The 26,362-nt window shown below is 45.3% G+C and overlaps 3 protein-coding genes across 28 annotated transcripts in view; all 3 read right to left on the bottom strand.

The window, feature by feature from the left end:
- GFPT1 (glutamine--fructose-6-phosphate transaminase 1) overlaps nt 1-2,973 on the bottom strand; it is a 33,492-nt gene extending 30,519 nt beyond the window's left edge. For 6 of the 8 annotated variants that reach the window (XR_014932202.1, XR_014932206.1, XR_014932205.1 and 3 more), the window contains exon 1: nt 1,727-1,780. Coding sequence is in view for 5 of the 8 variants with exons in the window: in XM_085510076.1 (XP_085366202.1) it covers nt 1,727-1,733 (7 nt within the window). In the remaining 3 variants the exon portion in view is untranslated. Of the gene's footprint in view, nt 1-631; nt 1,781-2,864 lie in introns of those variants that run through there. The other 2 variants (XM_085510074.1, XM_015882876.3) reach the window with 2 other exon arrangements.
- A 1,738-nt stretch (nt 2,974-4,711) lies between these two features.
- On the bottom strand, nt 4,712-12,713 carry NFU1 (NFU1 iron-sulfur cluster scaffold). 5 transcript variants are annotated; one of them, XM_085510112.1, is made up of 8 exons: nt 12,196-12,713; nt 11,760-11,866; nt 10,170-10,305; nt 8,745-8,811; nt 7,864-7,978; nt 7,432-7,495; nt 5,461-5,635; nt 4,712-4,935 (listed from the first exon to the last, which is right to left on the bottom strand). In XM_085510112.1, exons 2-8 carry the CDS (start codon nt 11,851-11,853, stop codon nt 4,891-4,893), a joined length of 696 nt encoding a protein of 231 aa, XP_085366238.1. In that variant the 5' UTR covers nt 11,854-11,866; nt 12,196-12,713; the 3' UTR covers nt 4,712-4,890. The 5 variants fall into 5 exon arrangements, with proteins under 5 accessions (XP_085366238.1, XP_085366237.1, XP_015738365.2 ...); XM_085510111.1 differs by having other exon boundaries at nt 12,492-12,713; XM_015882879.2 differs by having other exon boundaries at nt 12,643-12,713.
- A 136-nt stretch (nt 12,714-12,849) lies between these two features.
- Nucleotides 12,850-26,362, bottom strand: part of AAK1 (AP2 associated kinase 1) — a 53,091-nt gene continuing 39,578 nt past the window's right edge. For 5 of the 15 annotated variants that reach the window (XM_015882872.3, XM_085510061.1, XM_085510062.1 and 2 more), the window contains 2 exons: nt 24,181-24,285; nt 20,445-22,673 (listed from right to left, as the gene is read on the bottom strand). In XM_015882872.3, coding sequence (XP_015738358.2) covers nt 22,579-22,673; nt 24,181-24,285 — 200 coding nt within the window. In that variant the 3' untranslated portion in view covers nt 20,445-22,578. The other 10 variants (XM_085510056.1, XM_015882868.2, XM_085510058.1 and 7 more) reach the window with 5 other exon arrangements.

Genomic DNA, 26,362 nt, shown 5'->3' with positions numbered 1-26,362 from the left:
CGGGCTAGATTTACTGCCAGGTTAATAAATAACTTTATACCATCCTGTACACCGCTAAAATCACTCCAATTGATGTTATCATATGTCCAGCAGGCACTTCTGAACAATCTTTTGTTGTGGCGGGTGAGGATTATCAGCCCCCTGGTCTTCAAGAAGTGAGATGGAAGGTACTATACAACATGTACATAATATCATGTGTGATAGACTGAAAAATAAAGAAAATAATCTCTTCCTTAAGCCCATTTTCATCTCCAATAATCACCAATACCACAGGACCTACATTCTGAAATCCCTTTCTTGTTGTTCTAAAGCAGACGGTGGGTTTACTTATTTACAGAACCATCCATCACGTCTGGCTTCCTTGAAAGACCTGTTTTCCAAACCATATCGTGGATGCCATTGAACTGGTTTGGTGCACTCGGACCAAAGCACACCCAAAGAGCTGGTTAACTATTTAAGCATCAAGTCTGTAAAACACACCAAGAATAAAATCTACAACACGATCAAAAGCAAAAAGGACAGCACAGCTACACACCAGAGCCCACATCTGTGTTAAGCATCAAAGTAAACTCTGAGACCGCTTCACCTTCAAGGGGTACATCAGATCACAGGACTTTGGGAGGTCACTTACATGTGAATGAGAACATCAACTCAAGAGCCATCCCATCAGGACCCCGCAGAGGATGAAGCAGGAGGGCTTCAGATATGGAGAAACATTTAAAATCCTGAATGCAACTACGTAACTACCCACAGAACACCCAGAGCTTCTCACACTTAAGAAGGCCAGAGTGTTAACACAGTGCCCATCCCAAAGGCTGGACCTCAAACAACAGGGCATCAAAACCACACCCCTATTCCTGCAGCCAGCTGTTGATAGTGAGAAGGATCCCTTCTATTCTTTGTATTGTTCCACTGGGTGCTTCTAACACAAATTCACATGTCAGGGAGTTGGAACCCTCCAAACTTAAGCTGTTCTATGATGGGCAGGATCATTGTCAGGATGGATTTTCTGAGTGTGCCTTCATAGAGCTCCACTGTTTGATGGCTCCAGCCTGCTCCAAAGCCACAGAACCACTGAAAGAAATGGTCAGCGCAAGCTTAACATGCAGAATGAAAACACTGAATTATTAATGCTGGAAGAGAGTTAGAAGAGAGCTGTAAGGTCCTCAAGTTCAACCCCATCCCACTGTGCTCATTGCCATGTCCCCATGTGCCACATCTCTATGGTTCTGGGATATCTCCATGGATGGTGAACCCAGCTGCTCTTTAGGAACAGAAATCCTTCCCAATACCCAACCGGTCCGACCTGAGGCCATCACCTCGGAGCAGAACAGATCCCTGCCTCATTGACAGCATCAGTCTAAAAGCATAAGGGGAAACAAGCAAAAATAACCAACAGAACACGGAACAACGCCGAAAGCAACGTGGTAAAGAGAGAAAAGAAAGATGAACCGCAGCTCCGAGGCCGAGGTGGGACAACCACAGCATCCAACGGGACACAAGGGGGGGGGGACGCGGTTCCGGGTTGACCTGTCCGCCCGCAGCACCGCATCCCTCCCCGCACCGCGGCCTTTCCCGCACCGCACATTGCTCCCAACAGCGGCTGACACTCCCCCCTAAGAAGGACACAGTGCCCCCCTACATCATCTCCACCTCAGGGGGGGGCTGAAACCTCACCCCCGTTATACAGAGGCAGCCCCCATCCCCTCAAGGCCCCGGCCCTTACCGCACATGCTGCTCTGCTCCGCGCTGCCGCTCTCAGCTCAGCCGGGGCCGCCCCGCCCGCCCCCCGCCGGTGCACAAAGAGCATGCGCTCAACCCGCTTTGTTAATGGACCGCACCGCTGGTTCCGCCCAGTCCGGCCCGGTTATGGGACGTGGCACAGCGAGCTGGTGGGGAGTGTCGGTATGGCCGGTATGGCCGCACCGGGGATGGTGATGGGGTGGTACGACAGCATGAGCCCCTCCCGAAGTGCTGGGGGGATATGGGGAGCCGGAACGGGAACCGCATGACTCAGCACAGCCACGTTTGGGATGGGATAAGCACACCCGGCTGGTGCTGCTGCTTCTTCCCGGTTGTATCACGGTGAGATGGGAATAAAGGAAGCGTGAGATGAACCCAGCGGACGGGCCCGTCTGTAGTGCAGGGTGTTAGTTGGGTTCTGCCGCAACCTAAATGATGTTTGGATGGAATAACTGAATACTGAAAGCCTGAGGCTATAGAGAGAGCAAACAGGAACACAGCTCCCATCACCCCTCATTATCTGCTCCCATCACCCTTCAGCTCCCTTCATTGCTGACCTGTGAAGCTCACTTTATTCCCCTGCTGCTCTGCCTCTGTGCTGTGGTTTCCATGCTGTCCTGCTGTAGGCTCTGCCCCATCCCTTGCTTTCCCAGCCTCATTTCACCCTGGGTTCTCTGTCACTATCTGAAGGCAGATGAAATGATGTGACCCCCCCCTATGATGCAGCCCTACAGTCCTACAGCACACAGCTCATGCCAGCAGCACAGCAAACCCTGAACTTTACAACTTAAACCTCAGGCTGAGGCTACATGCTAAAAATCCTGCCGCAAACCACCCCCATCTTTATGCATTCAGCTCCATGTGTTTATTGCTGATGTGGCCATTCCCCCCTATAAAAGCCCAAATGTATCCCCTGTATAACACATTGCTGTACCCTGCAGCTCATTCTGCACGTGGTTTCACACCACAAATAGAGGTGCAACTCACTACCAACAGGAGAAATAAAGAAACAGCTTCTCAAACCGTCTCACACACACAAAGCCCTTAAAATAAACAGTGTGGGTTATGTGTGGGTTGGGAAGCAATGCCCACCCCCCTCCCCAGGCCTCAGCATAACTCACTTGAAATAGAAACTCTTTCTGTGCTCCTGGATTCTACACAGATTGAAGTATCACCTCCTGGAAAAGAAATAAGAGTGTGTTTTGTGATGCTCATCTCACACGTATTGAGTGATTCCCATCAGGTAATGTCTCCTCCTGCTCCATAAATCCACTATATGCTGCCTTGTCAAGGGGCTGCTTTCTCCTGGATGCCTGATGTGAGCACATCTCCACCTGCAGACAGCTCCAGGATGAGTTTGGAGAGCTGGAGTCCTACAGTAGAGCATGGGACAGCTTAGGAAACATGAGTCATCACAGAGTGCATCCTAGAATGGCCTGAGTTGCAAAGGGCCACAATGCTCATCCAGTTCTATGTGCAGGGTCGCCCAGGCTTCTCCTTTACTTCTTTGTTGCCTTCCATTACTGCTTGACTAAAAAACAAAGACCGAATCTGAAGAGCTACGTTTTATTTAACACCTGAAACAATTACCTCCGTGAGTTTTGGTGCATGCAGTGCATTGAATTGACAGATTAGGCCTAAAATGGTTTTGAGAAATGAGAAACATTACTCACCGCTGCGTGCTTTGGAACAGGGGGGAAAGAAAACAGTGATTTCAAACCAACTTCCAAATCCTGAGTGGGTAATTTAAGTGACAGTGGGTTATTACTCCACCTGAAAGCTACAGGAATATTTTGCTCAAATATCTGTTTTCTAATTCCCAGAGAGTGAGATGAAGCTGATTGTTTGCTGTGTGCTGTAGGGGATTCTGCACAGACTTAATTGATCCCGCTTAGGGGCTCAGTGGAATTACATTGGCAAAGAAGGGAGGAAGAAGCACACAGAGGCTGTCAGCTCCTTGCACACAGGGAATACTGCAACCATAAGCCAAATAATGACCACAAACCATGGCAGCACAAAGAAGAAATATCTCCATTATCCAAGCCATCTGCTAGAGCCAGGGACCAGGAAGGAATTAAGTCTTACGTGCACGAGAAATAAACACAAATACTTGCAAAGCCTGCTTTACCTATTTCAGCTTCAGAACAATAAATATTTCTCTTCCCATAGTCTCTACAATGGGCACATGTTCTGCTCTGCCACGTCCCCCCCTTGCTCTGCCAAGTTACACACACACACTGCACACTCTGGCACCAAACAGGATATGCCATAGGTAAACACATTCATTTTCTCTGTCCTATCCTACAGATGTAATTTGTGCCCTTAAGCACCACGTGTTCATCTTGGACTGTAGCGTTAAGAAATCATCTTGGGCAAGTTTAAACAGACCACTAATGGTGGCTGAGCAATTTTGTTCTAAATAAGCTAATTAGTCTCTCTACTTACTAAAGCTGATAAGGATCATCTTCTAATACTTATTTACAAGTACATGGTTTTTAAAGCAGACAACTCACTTCTGGGATTGTTTTGCTTCTGTTGCTGTTATTTCTGCGGTGGCATTGAGCACGTGGGTAACTTTCATAACTGATGGCAACGTTACACCTTCCAAAACGAAAGAGCTGAAATTATGGGGTTACTTTTTACACAAGAATCCAAAGCTTTTTAAACCAAACTCCATTGAATTAACATTCCTGAATCCCCACTTAGAGAGCCATGGCGCAGCCCTTCAACCTCTGCAAGACTCGATAAACATCATTACAAAATGAGTTTTCTATTGCATAAAAAAGATCAAGAATCACTATTTATCACTATTTATCACTATTTATCACTATTTCTATCCCTTCCCCTCCCCCCTTTTTTTCCCCTTTAATCTTTTTGCATGAAAGAACACTGCAGAGACACACCACTGCTTTTAGAAGCCCACCGTCTCCATATGACGAAGCATAACAAAATACAAACAACAAAAGGATTCTTTGCTTGAATAGAGAGCATTTAATAACTTAGTGAGCTGCTGACACTGAGGAGATGCTTTCACAGGTGGAAGTGCAGCTCCTTTTCTGATGAGAAAGGCAGGTTTGGTTGTTCCACAGAACGAGGCTGATTTACATACAGGAAATAAATACTGATCCGGCCATGGATGATGTAAGCTCACGTAGAATTTGCTTCTTTCTCCACATCATCATCATCAACAACCTGAAACAAATCAAGAAGTAGTTGAGGTAAACAGGTGAAGCTCTCAGTCCCATAGCACTGCCTGGAGAATTTATTGCATTCTATCCTTGCCAGACCCAAGGAGAACAACCATTCTATGCCACTGGTGACGATGGACTTCACATGAAAAACAAAAGAAAGGCTTTCAATTAGAAATGCCATGAGATAACATGGCTGAAATAATAGGAGCTGGTCATCTGACTGCTAATACCATGAGAACAATCATTACTGTGTACCTACTAAGAAACCTGCTCTGCAGGGGGTGGACTAGAAGAGCTCCAAAGGTCCCTTCCAACCCATATGGTTCCATGATTCTGTACCAAATTGTAATGAGAAAGCAAAATCATTTGCATTTAAGGGACAAAATTTGTCCCATCTTACCACTAAAAGCACCTGTTCATCTTACACTTTGGTTTCAAATGCCAACCTGTGCATGGAGGGAAGGGAGAAAGACCTTTTTTTCCACCCCCATTAAATGAAGATCTCTATTATCTCACACCGACCCACCTGTTCCACGCCTTCCACTTCAGGGATGTAGAACTGGAGCATGTTCTGGATCCCGTTCTTCAGGGTGATGATGGAGCTGGGACAGCTGGTACACGAACCCTGCAACTTCAGCTGCACAATGCCATCCTCAAAGCCTTTATAAATAACATCACCTCCATCTTCTTGCACTGTTGGCCTGACAGAACACGATACTCAGCTCACAGCAAGCACAGCTGAAATACATTCCATTCTAGAAAGCTTTGGAAGAGCTCAATGTTATGTACACAAAGATCTGGATTGCTATATAAATTAAAGCCCTCCTTCTCTTTCTGGTTCAAATTTCCAGTAGTTCGTATTTTGTTGGACTCTTACATTCACCACTGCTGCCTTTTTTAGAGCAAAATATACTTGTGAATGCAGTAACATACAAAGAATCACTGGCATTCTAAGGGCAAAGGTAAACACCTCAAAGCAGAGCTCCATCAAGCCAGCAAAGAAACACTGGTTTGCCTGGAGGCACATAAAGATGCTCATCCCAATTTATGCACCAAAACCAACTGTAATAGATGCATATCTATCACAGGATGCATCTAAATCTGCAAATAGGTGAAGAAAGCACCTGGTGAGATGACAGCCTGGTACCAGTGGCATTTCTGCAGCCTGTTTTCCTTGTGTGAGCACCAAATGCCCGGCTCTGTCATTGCATCCCCATAGCAACATCCTTCCAGACCGAGCTGCAACCATCCCCAAACTCCAACAGAAGCTCTTTATACTGATTTCCAAAATAACCCTTTTGAGAACCAAACTCCTACCAGATTCATCTATGAATCAGACACATTTATTAACAACTCCTCACAGCTAATTATGCCCATTCCAGAAAGCCACAGGACGTGACCAAGGATTCCATTTTAAATTAACTTTATAAAATGCTCCACGGGGCCTCTCAGGTCCCCATTCCTTCCATCCTGCACCATCCTACAATTTCTTTGCTCATATTTTCGATGGATGAGACAATAACCCTCTGTGTGTGCTACTGGTTTATTACAGCTATGTAACAAAGCAGGACTGACTGAAGCTCTTAATTGAGCTCTTCAGCTGCTAATATCATCAACAGAGGAAAGAAAGAAACAAAGAGGTGGGGAGAGGCAGTGGATTTTGACTGAAATTGTCTCAATGTGAAGAAGGGCCATTGGGAAGTCAAGGCTTAACAAACCAGAGGGATTCTGAATGACCACAGCCCAGCCTGACTGCCCAATGCTGCTTTCCATCTGTGACACATATTAGCACCCTGTATATACATCAATAAGTTTGGGGGGAAAAAAGCTGTTTCAACTTATTTCTACTTTTCTCTTGCTTTCCTAAAAGGCCCCCATCTCATGTAACTAATGGAAAAATTAAACCGAATTCCATAATTCTCACCTATCCAAGACTTCTGTCATTTGAGCTGGGCAAGATGGCACCATCAGATATGAGACAAGTTCAAAATCATGCCAGATGTTTAGAATGTCCTGTTGCTTATTCCCCTCAGCTCGTTTTGGAAGGCAATTAATGAACATAAAAATATACTTCAGGTAAACAACACGCTCCACAGACACTCTTGAGACTTCATTAGTTACAACCAGGCTCTCAACTCAAACTGTGTTAAAATACCAATAAAACTGCAGCAGATGTAAGGGCAAAACCCACTGAAGCCAAGACAGTGAGGGAGATCTGCTGGTAAACTTCCTTTAGAGCATGACCCAAGGATACTTGGAAAGGAGAAACAAATATAATAAAGACAGAGGTCAGTGTAACAGAGGGGAAAGCAATGATTATTTGTGTTGTTTTCATAAACCCAATGGCCCACATGTTTAAGTGCTCTCCAGAGGGTAAGACTGCACTACTCTAACATCAGTCTGTAACATGGACATAATTTGCTTAGAGAAAAATAGACAGAAAGTGTTCAATCAGAGGAAACAGCACACACAACTAGCAGCAATGTGCCTGGTTTACCTTATTCTTGTATCCAGCAGTTCTTTAATCATTAATACAACTTCATCATCTTCTTCTGACTGAGCTTTGGAAAAGAAAAACACGCAAATCAGAACATGGAGAGAAATCTGTTAAGAGGATTGTCACTGTATATTCATAATAGCACACAAACATTGCTGAGATGCCAGAAACCAAAAGGGGAAGGCCTGATTCAGAGTATGTACCCTTCCCTGCATTACCCACATGCACAGCCCAAACATTCACAGGCATAAAACATTGGTTCATGGTTTTCCCTTGAGTACAGGGGAAGGGCCTTAACTGAAAACAGTGATGTAACAGAGAAAAGAGCACACAAAACAGGGAAAGGAAAGGAAGCAATAACAACCATTCATGGGATGGATCATGGGTTAAGGAAGGGTGCTCAGGAGGAAACCTATATAGAGTTTGAATTACCTGTATCTGTCCTAGGTGCCTCTTCAGTAAGCACAGGTAAACCCGAGGCAAAGAAATCCATTATAGTTGCATAAATATCTGGTTTCAGCAAGTTCCAATCCAGGTCTTCGCTCTCCTACAAGAATCAGAAGAAAAGTAAATAAAAACAGAGCATCTGCCTCCTAAAAGGGGTAAATTATATAGAGATCCCTCTTATGTTAAGAATATCATAAAGGTTCTCAGGTTTCACACATGAATTTATTTTGTAGTTTTGCCAAAAATGTTTGAGAAGTCTCAACATAAAGCAGTCAACAGACAGGTTTCCTCACTTGCAAGCCAGATCTATTAAACATAAGGTAAAAAGTGAGAAGTTCTCTAAATACATTACTGGGCACTTTTTTAATTGAGCCATGTCTGAGACTCAAATTTGTCGTGGTTCTGTTTGATCCTGTGCCAAAGAATAATTCACTGCATTGCCACATGCTTGTCACGCAGCAGGAGTGTCACCACGCAGCACCTTATCTCTGCTGCCATGAGCTCTGTGCCTTCAGTAAACACTGCACCACCCACAGCACCAGGAGCTCACCCAGCCTCAGTGCTTGCGTGGAACCAGAGCAGGCTGCACACAGCTTCACCCAGGAAGCAAAGAACCCACAGCTGCTCTGGGCAGCCAAGGGTTGGGCTCAGTGATCCTTGTGGGTCCCTCTTCCAACTGAGGATATTTTTATGATTATGATGTTTATTTATTTCAATACTCCTGGCATTCCTCTTTGTACTCACTGCTTCTGGCCCTTCTGTTGTGCACCTCCAAATTGGTGTGGCTGGATCTTCCCCACCGCCATGTACTCAGCAGCTGACTCTCAGCTGAAGTTTTAGCCCATGTGAACCTCTTTCCTGCTTACCTTGGTGATGGTGATGAAATCCGGCCCAAAGAAAACGCTTTTAACTCCTTCAATTCTGAATAACTGCCTGTTAAGGAAACAAAAAGGTTTCAGCCAAACTCAAGATTTATTTATAGCTCTACAGAAGAAAAATAATGGTCTAGAAGACATTTCCAGACAAAAATAACCACATAAAAAGAAAGCCATTGAGAGAAACAGGCAGCTAATCCACCTACAGCATAGCAAGAGCCAGGAGCTCCTGCTGGGAAGCAAAACATGCACTAAAACTGAACACACCTCACAGCAGCTTTCCATAATTTACATGGAGTTACTCTCCCTCCATAACTTTTTTGGAGGCCAAATGACGTTCTGTATATACAAGTGAGCTGTGTATGTTATATACCCCTCACCAAAGCAGGGGGTTGAAACGAGATGATCTTGAAGGTCCTTTTCAACCCAGGCTCTTCTATGATGGGTTTGGGTAGAATTAATGCAAGCAAAAGGAAAACTGCTTGCTTTAAATAATTGGCCTTAATCTGAGTAAGCTCAATCAAAACTGCCCTCAATATCATTGGGAAAATGACGACCATTGCCATTCAATAAGAGGATTAGTGCCAGCATAAAAACCTGGGTGATGGGAAGAGCACAGTGCTGACAGTATTTTAAGTGTAAAGAAGCAGAATGAGACTAAAGACACATTCCCACAGATGCTTTAATTAAAATCTAACAAATTCATCTGCAGAATAATGAAGTGAGAGCTAAACCTGCCAAAAATTGTGGGAGAGTTTCTTTTGGTAGTTGAGAGTAATACGTTTTGATGTCCTGGAAAAGCTTTCACATTGGATTTGTAGCTCTTAAGTCACAGAGCTTTGCTTGTAAAGATCCTGTTTGCTCTTGAGCAGCACCAGAGACCTCTGGAAGCTTGAGCTGTACATCTGATAACCCCACACTTCCTGCAGAGATCACTCAAAGCAGCTTCTGCTTGCATGCAGTCCCTCCAATATACACAAGGATGACTTAATAGAGGACGTCACAGGGTAATTTACTTCAGCCCTTCAGGATCTCACTCTGATGACGCCTCTCCACCCACATAATAGGTAAAGGAAAGTCTATTTGTGGAAGCAAATGTGAAAGCAATGGCCTTTGTGACAGTGCTCCATATCCCTTCTACACCAAGATGGGTTATCTTCTTGGGGATTCTTACTCCAGGTTATGCATTTTGGTACTGAAACCTGCAACTACATTTAATCTGGAGCATTTACTTACTCCCTTACGTTGTCTGTTTCCTAATCCTGAAAAGTTACACCATTTCCAAGCAATTACTGGAACTAAGAGTCTCCTAATGGGAACAGTTGTGCAAAATCGGGGCCCAGAGGCCTCACACATTAATTGTAGACATGGAGCCCACATGGTCTCCCATATAAATGATGATGTGTTTAATAATACCTTGCTAAAGGTGAGCAAAATGCTGCAGCTGGGCTGGAAAACTCCATAGTCCTGGACTCCAGCACTTGTTTGCCTGGAATAAACTTGAGGCTGTTTGGGTTTGGTGTGTCCTGAGTTTGAATGAACATGCATCTTACTGGAAATTAAAAGAAAAAAGGAAGGAAGTTAATGTAATCAAATGTAAGTAGCTGAAATGAAAGTTAAGGATCCTGATTATCTAGCAAATACAAAGCCAGGAGTGATCACCGTGCTACAACCAGAGCAATTTGTGCAATAGTGATGCTTTAAAAACCACAAAAGCAGTCAGACCAATGAACACGGTCACATTATCTTACAGGAAGCAAGATAAACGCAGCCTTATCTTTGCCTCTTGTGCTAACTCTTATCTAGTGAAAGGCACCTGACTACAGCAATATAAAGCTGCATGAGTTCAGTGCCATCCTCACTTTCTATTGAGACCTAGAGATGCAACACTCACTCCTTGCTGGGTTCAGATATACTTGCACCTACTTAAGAGCCATGTGGACGTGGCACTCAGGTTTCCAGGTGGTAGCATTGAATCATAGACCTGCTGATCCTGAAGGTTTCTTTCCAGCCTACACAATCCTGCCATTCTATGACGTATGGCTGGTTTTTTCTCAGCCTCTCAGCATTGTATTTACAGCTCACCACACCCTGCTTGTAAGACTTAGACTGGGTGAATTACTGTAAGCCATCACTTACACTGCAGGAATTGAACCAACAACTGAAGATCCAATTGCTGGATCCTACTAAGTGTATTTAAAAGGTATATTTCTACTGAAATTCACTGTGGGCTGAAGGTGTTCCTTACGTACAAGAGTGTAAAACTGATTGTGAATAAAAATGAGCATTCATTGCCTAATGGTGTATGTATAATAGTGTGTTCTCCTGTAGACACATCACAACATCTACACAGTGGCTAATTCTGATGGCTGGACTGGATGATTTCAGTGCTCTTTTCCACCCGTGATGATTCCGCAGGGATGAGAGAGCTGCTCTGCTCCCTTTGGCCTCCAAAATCCCACCCAGCTGCCAGCACAGCTTACAGGTAACCTACAGCAGGGGATCTGGATGGGGGATATTCAATACACTGCATTTGTTGGAGCATCTCGAGCACCCTGAAGCACAGCTGGCTGCGTCAGCTCCCAGGAAAGGTATCTCCATGAGAGCAACCACTTTATTTTACAAGCATCTGCAGCTGCAGATCTGCTTTCCCACAGCCAGGTTTTTCAATCACTAATCCACCTGGAGCTCTTTGTACAACTGTAAATAGCCCCATCAGAACTTACTGCTGGGAACTGGCCACGTTCACAGCTGAAGTCTGTAACACTGTGTGTTCACTGCTCAGATTTCATTTCCCTTTCTGCTGTGCCTTCCAAGAACCAGTTAGGCGTTACAAACCCCACCTTAACCTCTGCTTTTTGCAGGTGTTACTCATGCAGAATGTCATTAACACACCACACATGGAAGAGAAGACATGGATTCCTACAGCGTGCTTGCTCAGTCCTTATTTCTAGCTGGTATTTACCTGTATTACATGTTTAGTCCTTATTTCTAGCTGGTATTTACCTGTATTATGCAACACCACAGAGGGAAGAAGCTGTTTCCTCCTTGCAAGTTGGTGGAAGGGCTGTTGAGTTGTCAGATTGTGACCTTTTAACATCGTGTGACAAATCCTAGAGAGAAATCATAGCATCACTATGAGCTTCTAAATCACAAGGCTGTACTTCCCAACACCCCACAGCATCCCTCTGTGCCCAGAACTCAGCACAGCCCCCTCCTACCACGATCCTACCAGGTAACAAAGCAAGTCAGCAGCTCTTTCCCAATGATTCCCCTAAATGATTCTGTGATTCCCCCACTCCTGTGGACTCAATAACACAGAGCACAAAGGGATGTATCCCCAACGCTTCTCCCTCCTTTAGCTCTGGGAGAACCAAAGAAGAGAAAGAAACGTTCCTAATAGTAAAATAAAGCAGATGAAAGAAAGGGGATTTGTTTTTACCATCCATATCCCCAGTGTGTGGGGGTATATATACAGAATGATCCATTATTCTATACAGAATGATCCTCTCTCCTGTTTGCTTCTCCTTTAAAGGGGGGGGGGGAATTTCATCTTACACCACCTTAAGGACACTATGGGGGAAATAAACATCCCTTTGAGCCCCTCACTGCAGCTTCTGAGCGCTTTTTGGGGGGATCAGCCCTAATTTTACACCCATGAGAGCACTCAGGAATAGGGAGGGAGGTTGGGCCTCCCCTCTGTAACGAGGAGGAAGGGGAGGACGTCACTTCACCCACATCCGCCCCGCTGTATTAGGGAAAGGGGAAAGCCAAAAAATCGCTTCAGGAAGCCGCAGCATCGCTCAGAGAAGAAGGGAACGAGTGTGGGGGTCGCACACCGGGCTCCTCACAGCCGACCCGGGGCAGCGCGGTGCCCGCAGTCACCTACCGGCCGCCCAGCCCCGCAGCCGCGCCGAGCCATCGCGCAGCCGCCATCTTGGAGCTCCTCAGGGCCGCCGCTCCGCCCCGCGCACTGCAGCGCCCCATGGCGGACATAAATATAAATGTATTTATCCTTTTACCCCTCAGTATTTCCCTTTTTTATCTTTTATCACCCCAATTCTGCACACACACAGAGGCGGTTGAAGGACCAAGGTGCTGTAATCAGGTAGAGCTTTAATAAATGTACACAAGTTTACAGCTTGAACATTTCTTCATAGTGATTACCAGGAACACAGACATCACAACCGGAGCACGACACGACTCCGTCCCATTTGCAGCCACGGCCATACAAATCTGAGCCCCTGGGTATTAACAGTGCCAGGATGGGGGCAGGAGACCCCCAGGATGGGGGCAGGGGACCCCCAGCCACCACCAGCCCCAGGATGGGACCAGAGGGACCCCAAGGATGAGGACAGGGAACCCCAGGACGTCACCAACCCCAGGATGGGATCTGAGGAGCCCACAACACTGGCAGTCCCAGGATGGGACCAGAGAGACCCCAAGGATGAGGACATGGGACCCTCCAGCCACCACCAACCCCCCAAGATGGGACCAGAGGACTCCAGAGCATTGCCAGGATGGGACCAATGGACCCCAGAACAACTCCAGACCCTGGGATGGGGATAGGGGACCCCAGGATGGGATCTGAGGACCCCACAACATCAGCAATCCCAGGATGGGACCAGAGGAACCCTACAACATGGGCAGACCCAGAATGGGACTGGGGACCCCCAGAACACCTCCATCCCCTATTATGGGACCCCCAGGACGTCATCAGCCCCCAGAGGAAAACAACATGATGGCCAATGGAACCTTCAGGCCGTGGCGTCTATATAGGAATACTGACAGAAAGGATCAGGTTTCAGGAATGTGTTTCAGCAACGGAACAAGATTTCACCATCAGGATGATACCTGCTGTAAGAACGCTTTGGAGTCTTTCGGTGTATTGAAAGGCCTTAAATTAACACCGTGAACACAGGAAAAAAAGAAACAAAAAAATTCAACTCCCCATCACAAAAGTCTTTGGTGGAAGCTGAGTTAAAGTAACCGATTCCCACTTTGGAGTGATTGAGAGTTCAATAATTAAATGGATCTCACCGGGCCGTGCTTGATTGAGTTGACACTGAGGACGATTGCTGATGCAATGTGAGCTCTGTGAGCACACCATGCCCACAGGGGAGCTTGAAGAGCAGTCCCGAGCTGTTGTGCAGACAGGCAGCGAGGCATGGAGAGCCCAACATGATGCTTCTTCCTTTCTTTTTGCATGCAGATACTGTGATTGATGTCTCTAGGTGCATCACTGATGCTTGGTGGGTAAGGATTGTGGCTACGATTGTCATAGGACCGAGGTTTATTCTGGGGACCCATTGCTACAGCTTTGGACAGGTGGAACCAGTGGTTCTGCTCAGAAAACTGACCCCAAAATGCTGCTTTTAGGCCATATCAGGCTCATTTCATTACCAGCACCAGCAAGGTGGCGAAGAAAACTATAAGCACTGTCATCCCACGTCCATTAGAAACAGCTTCATAATACAGAAGTGAAATTTTGGCTTATAATTCATCACGCTGAAGCTGAACTGGCCATGCAGAATGAGGAGGTTGGAAACTAGAACGCTATATAAGACTAATTGGTATTGAAATTCAATTTTCTGACCACAACCATAAGTCCCATTCCTTCATCAGACACAGGCAGAGATGCAAACAAGCTGCCCCTACCCCCAAAAAATACATGTAAAACCACTGGAGCTGGCAGGCTTGTTTGCTTCTGGGGGCTCTGTGTAAAGTGCTTGCAGGATATCCACTGCCAAAATCCAGCCCTATTCAACCTGAATGAGCTCTGTCCCTTCATCCTGTGGCAGTGCAGGGCAGTGAGGTCTGAAGGGCAAAAGCTGGGCAGTGGGTGAATGCAGCTCCAGCTATGCTAAGTGCGACTTGGATGCGGCATTGTATTCACAGATTGATTCCAAAGGCAACTTTTCAAGTAAAAACTGAATAAATGCAAAGAACCTAAATCCAGTTTGCAGTGGGAATACCTTGAACCCACACCTTGCAATGTCTTGCACTTTTGGGGATATATTTGAATGGGAAAACCTGATGAGAAGGCAACACCATAGACAACAGCCTCAGCTTTAGCTGAAGACATCTCCAGGGAAGCCAGAAATCTCCCTACAGTACTTAATGCTATTACCAGTGGTGAAGGAGCAAAGGAAAACAGCACAGCCTGCTCACAGGTCACCCAGCTTCTTCCTGCCCTCCAGCAATCCCAAGGCTGAGCACATCCAGCAGCGGTGTTGGCTCATCTCTTACAACCGGAGATGCTGGAGGAGAACTGAGATTGGGGTTTGACTTGTGCTTTGCTCTCCACCTCCTGCTGGTTGGGGCTTTTCTACCCTCTGACTTACAGGATGAGGAACAAATTCCCTCGGGGAACAGACACTGCAAAGCTTCTAAGGGATTCAGTGGAAACTATCAAGAGTCAATAGAGATCCTTTCCTGAATGTCAGGCCCTTGAAAATGGAAACAAAACCACTTTTCTTGGGAGACATCCTGCAGCACCAATACCTGTTAGACAGGAACACCATACAGTCTCATAGGACCTAAGCCCCCTCCTTTACAACACCAAAAGCAGATTTCTGGGTCCTACACTACAAATCCCACACTTTTGATCCTTTAATTCTCCATGTAAGCAGCCTGACAGATCTCTTTCCTGCAGCTTTAATTGCTTACCTGAAGCATTTGCAAGACGAGCAACGGAAGGCACTGACGTATTTAATGCATGACACACACACCCCGGAGCTGCCAGGCTCACTGTCACCATCAGCAGCAGGAAATATCACCTTGCTGTCCTCCAAAACTAATGGGAAAAATCTCAATAAGCCACAAACCTGTGAAATAGCTTCCTTGCCATAGCACCAGCCAGTCCCGCTTGACTCACTCTGTAATTAACATGCCAGCTAATTAACCTTACAGTGCCTTTCCCTAGCCAGAGCCAGAAGGTATGGGATAATGCTGACAAAATAACTTGGGGAAGGCAGTGAGAGGAGGAAGAAGTAACTGAAGAGGATATGAGGATCCTGAGAGCCAGGCATTCCGACTAGCTGACATAACTTAAAATGGTTCAACTATATCACTGCAAAGAGAGTTCTGACCGAAAAATAATAATATTATATATATATATATTGCTATGTCATCCGAATGGACAAAGAGGTTTGAGGTCCTGTGGGGGGCGTTCTGCTGGGAACACCCCCAGCTCACAGCACATTAAGGCTTTTGCTTTGCTGCTTTGGAAGGAAATGGAGCTGAAGCAAAAGGATCGGCAGCGGGCAGCTCCGTAGTCCTGGAAGCCAGAGGGGCAACGGAGACAGAGCCCGCTATGGCCTGTCTGTTGGTCTGAGAAACCACTTTGTAAGCAGCGATGGGTTGGACGTCGAGACCAGGCCCATCTTCTGGGCTGTAGTGACGGGAGTACTTGGACAAGGCCTGCGGACGGAAGGGCCGGTTGTTTGATGCTGGGTTCAGTGTGCATTCCTGAGGGCCGGCCTGGGCCAGGCTGTGCTCGCTGGGCTCCGGCTGCATGCCTGGAGGAGGGCTGTGCTCCTCTGCTGCTCTCACAGGAGGAAGGTTGGTCAGCAGAGCAAAGCCTGCTGAAGGATACTGCGGCCTCGTCGAGGGCCCGGAGACCACCGCATCCAGGCTTTGGAACGCAGGGGTGGTTCTGTGCTGGATGTCGGCTGCTGGGCTGATGAACATGAGCGGTTCCTTGGGCAAACTGTGAGACAACAGCTCCTCCATGCTCTTCTTTTTGGTGAAAGGGGCTCTGAGGAACACATCTGCTTCCTCTGGGTGTTGGAGAGCCGCGCTGCCCTTGGAGATGAAAGGAGCTTTGGTGAAGACGTCTGCCTCGTCGGGTGCTTTCCTTGAGCTGCGGAACGGAGCCGTGGCAAAGACATCGGGTTCATTAAAAACCTCCCCAGAGTGAGACTGGAAAGCAGGGAATGGCATCTCTGCGGACTGAGTGTGGGGATGCTGCTCCTTGGAAACGTCCCTCCTTTCTCTGGGCCCGGCCTGCATAAAGCCTGAGCCCGGCCTGCAGCTTTCCTCCTCCTCTTCCGAATCCAGCAGCAAAGGCCTGGAGCCACTGCAATCCAAAATGTCCCCTTCGTGGTCTGTCCCTTCACCTTCGCTGCTGTAGAAGGAGCTGTTGCTCGAAGGGCCATCGCGTGCGGCGTAGTCAGGCTCAGCATTGGGCTGCGTTTTCACCTCTGGTTGAGTGTTGTACAAAGCAAGTCCATCGCTGGCAGTGGGGCCTTTGCAGAGACCGAGAGGTACAGCTGGAAACAGGGCAGGATCCCTCTGCAGACCTAAAGATGCAAAAAGAAAAGGAGCGTTACTCAGCAAGCTGCGTTTCCTTAGTCACAAAGAAAGATGAGCGGTACTTAACACACAAGAAATGTCACGATATTCGCATTTAAACCACCACCACACATGGAAAGAAAAAAAAAAGGGGAGAAGAGGGAAGATGAAATCAAATCAAAATGCCAGGGAGGGTATTTACAGCACGCAAAGGGACACAGCTCAGCTCTGCTTCTTAGCTTGGGGGCACAATGTTTTCAGGAGATGGAAGATGTCTGACAGACAAATGGGCACACTCAGCACTGCTCCATGGGGGTTCTGTGCCACCCTCAACCATAAGCAGAGAGGTCTGCACTTCGCCACCCTGCTGCCTGGAGGGAGGCCCCAGTTCTCGCTGTTTTATTCTGCTTATCAACACGGGAGCACCCTCTAAGCAGACACACAGCTTGGTGCTGCCTCTTGGTGCAAGCCAGCCCATAGTTATGTGGAATCACAGCCGGGCACAGAGAGCAGGCAGGGATGCCTTCCAATCTGCTAAACGTCAGCCTGCAGCTTTTAATGAATTCTGGTAACTATAGCAGCACTATTTCAAACCGTTGCAAGACAAGTGACTTTAAACAATCCATACCACGATTGCAAATGAGGTAGCTAACATCACTCTAGCAATCTGGCTGGTTTCTTGCTGGTTTAATAGGACAGTGCTTGCTGTACTGCTCTTCTACAGGAGCCCAAGATGGGGTCGGTTTTGCCTCAGGACTCACAACAGACAGAACAGAAGATCTCTTACCTTCAAAGACCTATTGGCAGGTTAGGAGTATGGACTCATGTTAGCAAGAGGATGGGAAAAAGCACGTGAGATCTAAGCAGTAAGAATTGCAGGAAGAACAGGGGAGGTGGTTTGGTGCCCATTAACCAGCAAGGCTTTACCCATCCACCCCTGTGGTGACCAAACAGCACCATCACATCCCCATAATAACACTAATTAATCTGCCCCGTTTAATGCTTTGGATTTACATTTTTATGCTGACAAAGTTAACCCATCCTCAGCCGCCTCTCAATTAAAGACACAGCACTCATTCATTAGGCATTAAAATCAGTATTTATTGGGAAACTATTCACTTTGATACATTACACTGCTAAGTAAAGACAGTGTAGATATGTGAACAATCTGTAAGTTACTCTACAAAAATACTGTCTGTCTTTCCTGAAGCCCATATTGCCAGCAATGGCTTAACCTCAGATACTAAGCTCAGTTTGATAACAGGACTGATAAGACTATAGTGCTTCCTTCTTCCAGGTTATATGTCACCAGGTATTACCAAGGGATTTTGAGCTTATAGGGGAGAAACAGGGCGAGACCCATCGCCACACCATGCAAATGCCTCTGAATTAACCCAGCCATCATCAAAAAACAGCATTCACAAAAACAAGAGAAGGAAAAATGCATTTATCATAGAGAATATGGCAAACCAATGACCCAATCTGCACGAGAACCAGGCAACCAAGTCATCTGAACAGGATTCTCCTTTTAAAGAGTTGCTTGCATTGGTTGTGCCTACACTCACACAAGCAACAGTTGGGCCAGTGTAAGAGAAGGGTCGACAGGCTGTAGGTTGGTTTTGGACAGCAGAGCATCTCCAAATCTGGAGACAATACAGGACAGGCAGAACCTTTTACTTTGATGGGAAAAAAATCCCATCCTTTTCTTGCTTTCCTGCCCATCAAAAGCAAAACGAGCTTGGAATACTCGCAAAGAGTTTTCTCCTTTGCTGTAGTGCCAGCATTTCACTTCAGCTGGGCACGCATCCCATCAGACAACGGCTCAGACCTTTCCTCTCTCCACCCATCACCTCCTACGTTCAGATGTTTGAGCACGCTTGTTTTTATTCTGCGGTTAGATACAAAGCAGTTATCTGGATAAAGGAGCAAGTCCCCAGTTACGTGCAGGCAGTTTTATTACTAAAGGAGAACCTCAGTGACAAACCCACCTCTGCACACCCTGCCCTATAGAAGGTGTGGGCAGCAGAGCTTCTGGATTGCCTGCAAAGCCTCAGAAAATAGGTCACAATTCACATGCAAAGAGCAACCTGAAGACGTGGCTTAAACCCTGAGCTATAGCACTGACATACAGGGATGCTGTCTTTCATGGGAGGCACCACCCAGAAGTGGTTGGTACTGAAATAGCTGGGTGAGCTGTAAAACATTTCCTCTCCCTTTTACAGGTGCTGCAATGAGGCAGAGCAGTCACCGAGATGATCTCACTTCTGGATCTGAGCCCAATACACCAGGGGAAGGCAGAGACGCTCCTGGAGCCTAATGTTGCTTCTCGACCAAACAACTGAGTCCATCTGGCTGAAGTCAGGAAGGTCTCAACAACACACGGTGACAGGCAGCTAAAAAACCTGTGCAGTTACTACTAAGCAAGATTACCAGCTCAGCCTTTAAAAAAGGTTAATAAATTTCTCATTCCTTCACACATCACTCCTCTATGTTACACTTTCTCCTCCCCAGCACCCAGGCTGGGCTCTACCAACTGCTATATATGAGTTCTGAACCAGGATCTGTATTGGCTAACAGGAAATCAGCTTATTTCATACAGACACACACACGTGCATTGCACACACTCAGAACACTGGTGCACAACACACCATCCCATTGCTGTAGCCAACATGTTCCACTTTGTGCATTTGCTCGTGTAACTCCAAAACTTGTTCAGCTGCCCTTGGTCTGAACAGAATCCATTTCAGTAACGTGATTTACTTATTTTCTGTTAATATATCAGGTTGTTTTTTAATAAGGTGGCTTAGGAAAGCCATTGAGATGATACCCTAAAGGCAGAGTTTATCTTGCATCTCAAGAATAACCCTGAGCTGAAGGGAAATTGCTTTGTGCACTGAAGTTGTGTTTGAAGCACCACCAGGAGGATCCATCAAAAGAACCAATGGCAAAATGGACACGAAGGCACTACAAGCTCAAGCTTAGTGGGGCAGAAAGGATCCTCCATCACCTTGACGTGCATTAAAGGTATGGAACAGAATCACTCTGCTGCTCTTTGCAGACTGCAGGTTTGTATTACATAACAGCATCTAACCTTACAACCCTTGAATGGAGGGAGGAAACATTCCCCACAGCTCCAAACAAGGCTGCAACCTTATGAAAACCCTTTTTACACCACATTAGGAATACTGGAACCAAACTTCTTCCACGTGGACACTTAACCCCATATATCCGCCACCACCCCTTTCCCATCCCTTGCATTTTGCATTCATTTAGCAACTAAGTGGTGAGACTTTGATGAAGCAGCTTTGGCCAACATCCCTAAACACACACGTGTGCTTCTGTCGCGTTGTATTTCCCACCCGGCTCCACAAACAGCTACTTGAAAAAGCAATAAAATGAACATTCACATCTGCTTATTTAATAGCATTATTAACAACCCGGTGCATTTATAATATTTCCAGAACCCTTGAACAAGTGCCATTAGATTTAAAATCTTAAACATTCTTTAAAAGTACTTTAATTCACAGAAATCTTTGTTTCTAATATACAGTAGATGGTTACTTTTTAAAATCCATTCTCTTTTCATATATTCTCAGTATCTGACTATACAATAACTTTCTATCTATAACATCTTCGTGTTTTCCAGTCCAGCTCTCCTGTGCTTTAGGAATATAAAACAAAAAAATAATAAGAATAAAGTTCTATCCACAATTTTACTAAGGTCATTTCCATAGTTCTCATGTAAAGCTTCTCTCGGAAAGTGCAGTATACACATGTAATGATACAACACACTTAAGCAATACTTTTATTATTAAGTGTAGGTTTTAAAAGAAGAGTAATGTAGAGCAGACACGATTGATGGTAGTTCTATGTACAGAATTGGTTAAACTAAGTGTTGGGGAGGGGGAATAGCGGAGATACCGGAGATAGGAAAGGAGCAGTCACAAACTTGGGTTTCTTTCCTTCTTAGCAAGAGGTCACACATGGTTCAGTCGTTCATACTTTCGCACGTGGGAAACTGCACTTTTACTAATACAGCTACATACACATACACAAGGTTAGCAGTAAGCTAGTAATAATTCCACTACAGAGGAAGAGTCCTTCTGGTCAGAAAGAGCTTTCAAATACAAGATAGAAATTCCGGACTTTGTGACCATAAGCCCATGAAAACAAGTTGAGCGTACCCAGCTAAGAGACAAACTAAGCGTGTGAAGGGAAAAAGAAAAGGTAAAAACCCATCGAGTCGTAGCAGCACTTATTTCATAACCATCTGAACCAAGTACATGCTTGATCCACAAAGACCAAAGAGTGGAATAAAGTCCACGGTAACCTTTGTCTACAGAAAGAGAAAGGGTCCATACGTAACTGGGTTGCACTATACGCAGTTACAAGAGATAACGGGGAACCCAGAACAGATAGCAGATGCTTGACTAAAACCAGGAGTAAAAATAGACAAACAACCGTAGGACAATTTGTTTCATACACAATTTACAGTAGGTTGGGGGGGGATTTTTTGTTTTTCCAGTCAAACACAGAAATAGTCACAGAAAATAACACCCGCTGCTGCCACAAATGCCCTTTTCAGCCTAAAAAAAGAGATCAACAAAAAGCTAATCACGGCCATACTCACACATATTTGGTTCAAAATCTTGTTATATTTCACTTAGGATCATTTTTGCAGCTTTAACAACCTGGTGGCTTTTTATTATTGTTATTTTTGTATTTTTTGCTTTATTTTCCCACCCTCCCCCCCAAGAAGCAGAGTCCATTCACAAGCAGGATTGTTAAATAGCAAACCACGAGCTGGGGGGCAGTCCAGAAAACTCTCTTCATATGCACCATCACCAGAGGTACTAAGCAAGACTACTGCAGGAGAATTCAGTGCTTTTTCCTCCTCTGAAGCATATACTGGCAATTGAGAAACACCAGCTCTCCTAACCTGCACCGTGCAGGTGAGGGCCATCCCTCCCAATTTTACCTGTCCCCTTTCCTCCTGCCCATTCATTAGTAAAATAAATGAACAAAAACAAGCAAAACAAACAAACCAAACCCAGAAACACAAATGCAAAGATCGAAACACAGTTTTACGCGCTACTCTAAGGAGAAAGGAGTCTGTTGTACAACAGGGATCATACGTCAGCTACAGTTATCTACACCAGTTATAGTTAGGCTTTCCATGGTGCTATGTGTACATCTCAGCAGGGCGGCTAATGATGGTGCTCCCTTTAGACACAGGCGAGCAGAGAGGTGCAAAAGGAACCACAGCAGGTTGGTTTTTACCAGCTTTAGAGAGGACTACCTGGAGAACTGAGACAGAATCTTTCCTGGGGCATGGGAGGACAGGGTGAAAGGTGGGTGACTGTCTCCTGTTGGCAGATTTGTTTTTTTCTTTGAATTAAGGAGGAAAAAGGGGAAAAAAAAAACAAAAAAACAACACAAGAAAAAGAAGCACAACTGAAGGTAACTCCTCTGGAAATGAAAACGGAAGATTAGGTACGTTACAGAAACTGCGTCTGCTACTGTGTCACTGCTACAGGTCTATGAGCTGATCCACCAGCAGTAAAGACCTGGCTATGTTGGGAAGACTGGACTCAGAGCTTCCACTGTTGTTTCTAGAATGCCCACCTGAAAGTGTGAGAGATAGGAATTCAGTATTGAACAGGACACACACACGACAGTTTCAGATGTTCAAGAGCAAGCAAGAAACAAAGAAAAAAAAAGTCAAAGCAAAACATCAAACTTGCTCAAGCTCTTCTCATTACTGGTATCACAACAGCAACAACATTCCCTCTGCTTGCTCTTCCACCCTCCTCCTCCCCCTCCAAGCCTGGCTTGCTACTCTTGCATGGGAAAACATCACAGCAGCTTCTCTGCCCAAGGGAATCTCTATGAACCATTTCTTTTTCCCCAGTTTACATCTAAGCTGCAGGATTCTGTCCCTGCTACAGGATCTGTAATGTAATTACAAGTACTCTCAATAGAAAGGATTGTTCAAAGTTATACATCTTGAAAATTAGTTGCTGTTTTAAGAGCATCTTTTGAGCTTCCAACCACTTCAGGGAGAGTTGAGCTTTGTATTAATTGGTGCTTTGGCACTGAAGGGAAGATGCTCTTCGTTATTCAGGGTAGCCTATCTTGGCCCAGCTTTGGTAGAAATCTTCTCTGACTTCCAGCCGGAGCAGAGTTTCTAATGTCTGAGAACATTTCCTAATGAGCATCAGTCTTTGGAAGCTAGCATTAGATGCAGAGCAGGTGTACAGCACACTCATGCTGTAAACGAAAATGGTAGTTAGGGATGTCAATAAAGTTCTACCAAACTGAAAAACATAATCAGACAAAAGGAGCTCTGTAATACGTTTCCAAACCTAAGCTAGCATACCAAAAGCTGGTAAAGCCTTTTGATGGCTTGACTGCACAGAGAAGATCCATCCGACTGGCCACACTGCAAAACACTTCCTTTCTCAGCAAAATCATTTAGTCTGGGGAAACAGTGCTGCTATTCCTTGGTTTCAACCTTACTTAATGCTACAGCTGTTTGCAAAGATCACATTAATATGATATACAAGAATGCTGTAAAAGGATAATCTTTCCAGTCTGCGTCCTAAGAACTAAGAAAGCTCTTCAAAGGAGGTGGGTACCATCTACCAGACTTCTCACACTCAGTTCCCACAAGCACCTTTGAAAATCACCAATCAGAAATGAAAAACTCGCTTTTAGCAGGAGTCTCAGGGTTATAAATGATTGTTATCACTCCCCTCTCATGCCAAGTTCACTTTCTCCTTCCACTGGCTTGAACAGGAAGCAAAAAGCTCGGGGAATAAGAGTTTGCATTGTACTTTAGGCACAGAGGAATTGGTGTGCAGACTGGTAGGAATTAATTCATGGGACCTGAAGGTGCTTGTGAGCCTATGATCTCTTTCTGGCCATGCAATCTCTTCAGAAATAAAGAACCTAGAGACACTTCAGGGCCAATACAAATCAGAGAAAGGCTGAGCTCTCTAAATACTGCAGTGTTAATACCTTTATAGTTTGTGATTTGCATTATTTCATGCTGTAACACCACTGCCCCAGAATTTATGTTTGCTGTTTCTGTTTTGTTCTTTCCCTTTTTCACACCCAAATCCTGGCTTACCTTGTGAATTTTTGGATATCAACACTGGAATTGGGTCAAACTCATCTTCTGTCACTTTTTCAGAGCCCTCAGGAGCATCAAAGCCTGCTATCAGGTTAGTATCTTCTGCAGCGTAAAGGAGAAACAGAGGTATAGAAGCAAAGATAGCAGAGAAAGCTGGTTAGAATTGCCAAAAAGTGTTAGAATACCTTAATGTTCTCAGAGACAGGGTTTAGAAGCAGGAGTTTCATTTAAAATGTGAAATAAAGTTGGTAAGTCTTTAGTAAAGAAGGTAAGAAGTAAAAGAGCCAATTAAATACGAAAGTAGAAAGAAAAAAGAACCCAAAACTTGAACCAAAAGGCAAGGCAAGTCATGAGAACTAAAACCAAGTTTAGCCCGTTCAAAGGCTCAACAGCTGGCACAGGTCAGTGCTGTGGTGATCATCATCCTGTGGCCATCAGGCATAGTTTGGTAGAGTGATGTGGCTCTCCAGTTACCAGCTCTCATGCACTGGGAGAAGACAAGGGCTGGGAAAGGACACAGAAGGAATTCCAGTCATCTACCCAAGGCATGATGATCCTTGAACTTTCACCCACAGGGATAAAACAAATTCAATATAAAAGTCAGATTTCTGAGGAGTCTAAGATGTAACCAGTCACCCAGAGAGGCTTTAAAGGCACCTAGAGAAGTTTTGTCACGTAATTCCAGTCATTTTAAGCCACTCCAACAGGAATAAGATGCTTGGTAAGAGGCTTTCCAACCACCTCCACAGCAGGTCAGGCACTGATCTGAATTATCAAGCAATCACAGACCTTCAGGGACTTCCACACTCAAACCACATCACTACTAGCTTCTTCAGACACCTATAATACCTTCCACAGTCTTCTTCTCAGCTACTACCTGAAGTACTTCTGAAAGCATAGCAAGGACATGCACAGAGTCAATGGCTTCCAAGGTAAAGGAGCATTGCTAGAAGACCATGAACAAAAGATCTCTACCAAAAGCTGACAAACACACTATCAAGGTTTGGGTGATGCAAGGAGCCTTTTGTAGAAGTATTCTCTCTTCTAGAGGATCAGATTCAGGAAAAGAATACTAATTTTACAGCAGATTAGGCTGTGAAGGGTCAAAGACATTTCATCTTAACAGAAGGTCTTGTCATCAGTGTCTCAGTTGCACAAGGCTCTTTAGGACACACCTGGGAACCTCTGCAAGCATCCTATTTCCATCTCATTTCATTTATAACTACAATTGCTCATTCCATTGGGGTTTGGTGCACAAGAAGCTATACAAGATAATGCAAGTTAAAAGAAGCCTGAAAACTGAGCAAAACCATTGCACCCATAAAACACAACAGCCCAGAGAAGCACAAAGAAAATGATGCTCAGCCTTGACTGGAGCATCAGTCCATGCCCAAAATGCAGCTGCTTTCTCAAATGCTGTCAGTCCCACTGATAACTCACAGCACTGCAATTTCAAAGGCTGGTTGTACCCAGGGCAGCAGCATCTGCCCCATCAGTGCTTTACATCAAAACCAGGATTGGAGAATTAAAACAAGATAAAAAAGCAGAGATAAGTTAATGAAAGCACGCACAGCTTATACAAGAAGTGTTTGAGGAGAAGCCATGAAGCAGTTTGGGATGAGTTTATGCTCAGCCCCCCCGTTCCCTCTCTCTTTCTCCCTACAGTCTCACTTTCCCATGCAAGGGTGAGCCTCTCATCCCAGAGGGGACAGCAGGTCAGCCTGGGAGAAGTCATGCAGAAGTCTCTTAATTTGTTTTCTCATCAAGTCACACCAACAATGTTTTGGCTTTGTTGCATTCCAGACGTGGAGTAATAACTGCTTGAAATACATCTCGAGCCATTTGCTCAAAATAAAGTGGCATGGAAGTGTATTATAGCAATGAGCAATTAGAGCAACTGCTTGTTTAAACCCAAAAGCTCTATGAGAAACACAATCTAATTCTGAAGTGTCATCGAGTGTAAAAATTGATTACAGAGTTTATACAGATCCCTCAGAGGAGGGATCATTTTCTGTTGCTATAGGGATACTTACCAAATGAACTAAGTAAAACCCACTGCTAAGGGGAACCCATGGTTAGCATTCAAGCTCTAGCCCTGTCTTCTCAAGGCAAAAGATAGAATGGAAGTCCTGGTCCTGCTCCTAGTATTCACTCCAAGCACAGCTTATGAGTCTGCTGA

Source organism: Coturnix japonica, chromosome 10 (genome assembly GCF_054131305.1).
Source record: "Coturnix japonica strain WE chromosome 10, WE-NBRP24, whole genome shotgun sequence".
In the NCBI taxonomy this organism is placed as follows: Eukaryota; Metazoa; Chordata; class Aves; order Galliformes; family Phasianidae; genus Coturnix; species Coturnix japonica.
This window is presented reverse-complemented; position numbering and strand designations above follow the sequence as displayed.

What these genes read in the sequence shown, in the direction of transcription:
- NFU1 (XM_085510111.1), bottom strand. Translation starts at nt 12,553, where the DNA reads ATGCTGCGGCTTCCTGAAGCGATTTTTTGGCTTTCCCCTTTCCCTAAT. An exon ending in GGCACCTAGGACAGATACAG is followed by an intron (nt 7,496 to 7,863) that starts GTAATTCAAACT and finishes TCTTTTCCAAAG; the next exon opens with CTCAGTCAGAAGAAGATGAT. An exon ending in CTGCTGGATACAAGAATAAG is followed by an intron (nt 5,636 to 7,431) that starts GTAAACCAGGCA and finishes GTGTTCTGTCAG; the next exon opens with GCCAACAGTGCAAGAAGATG.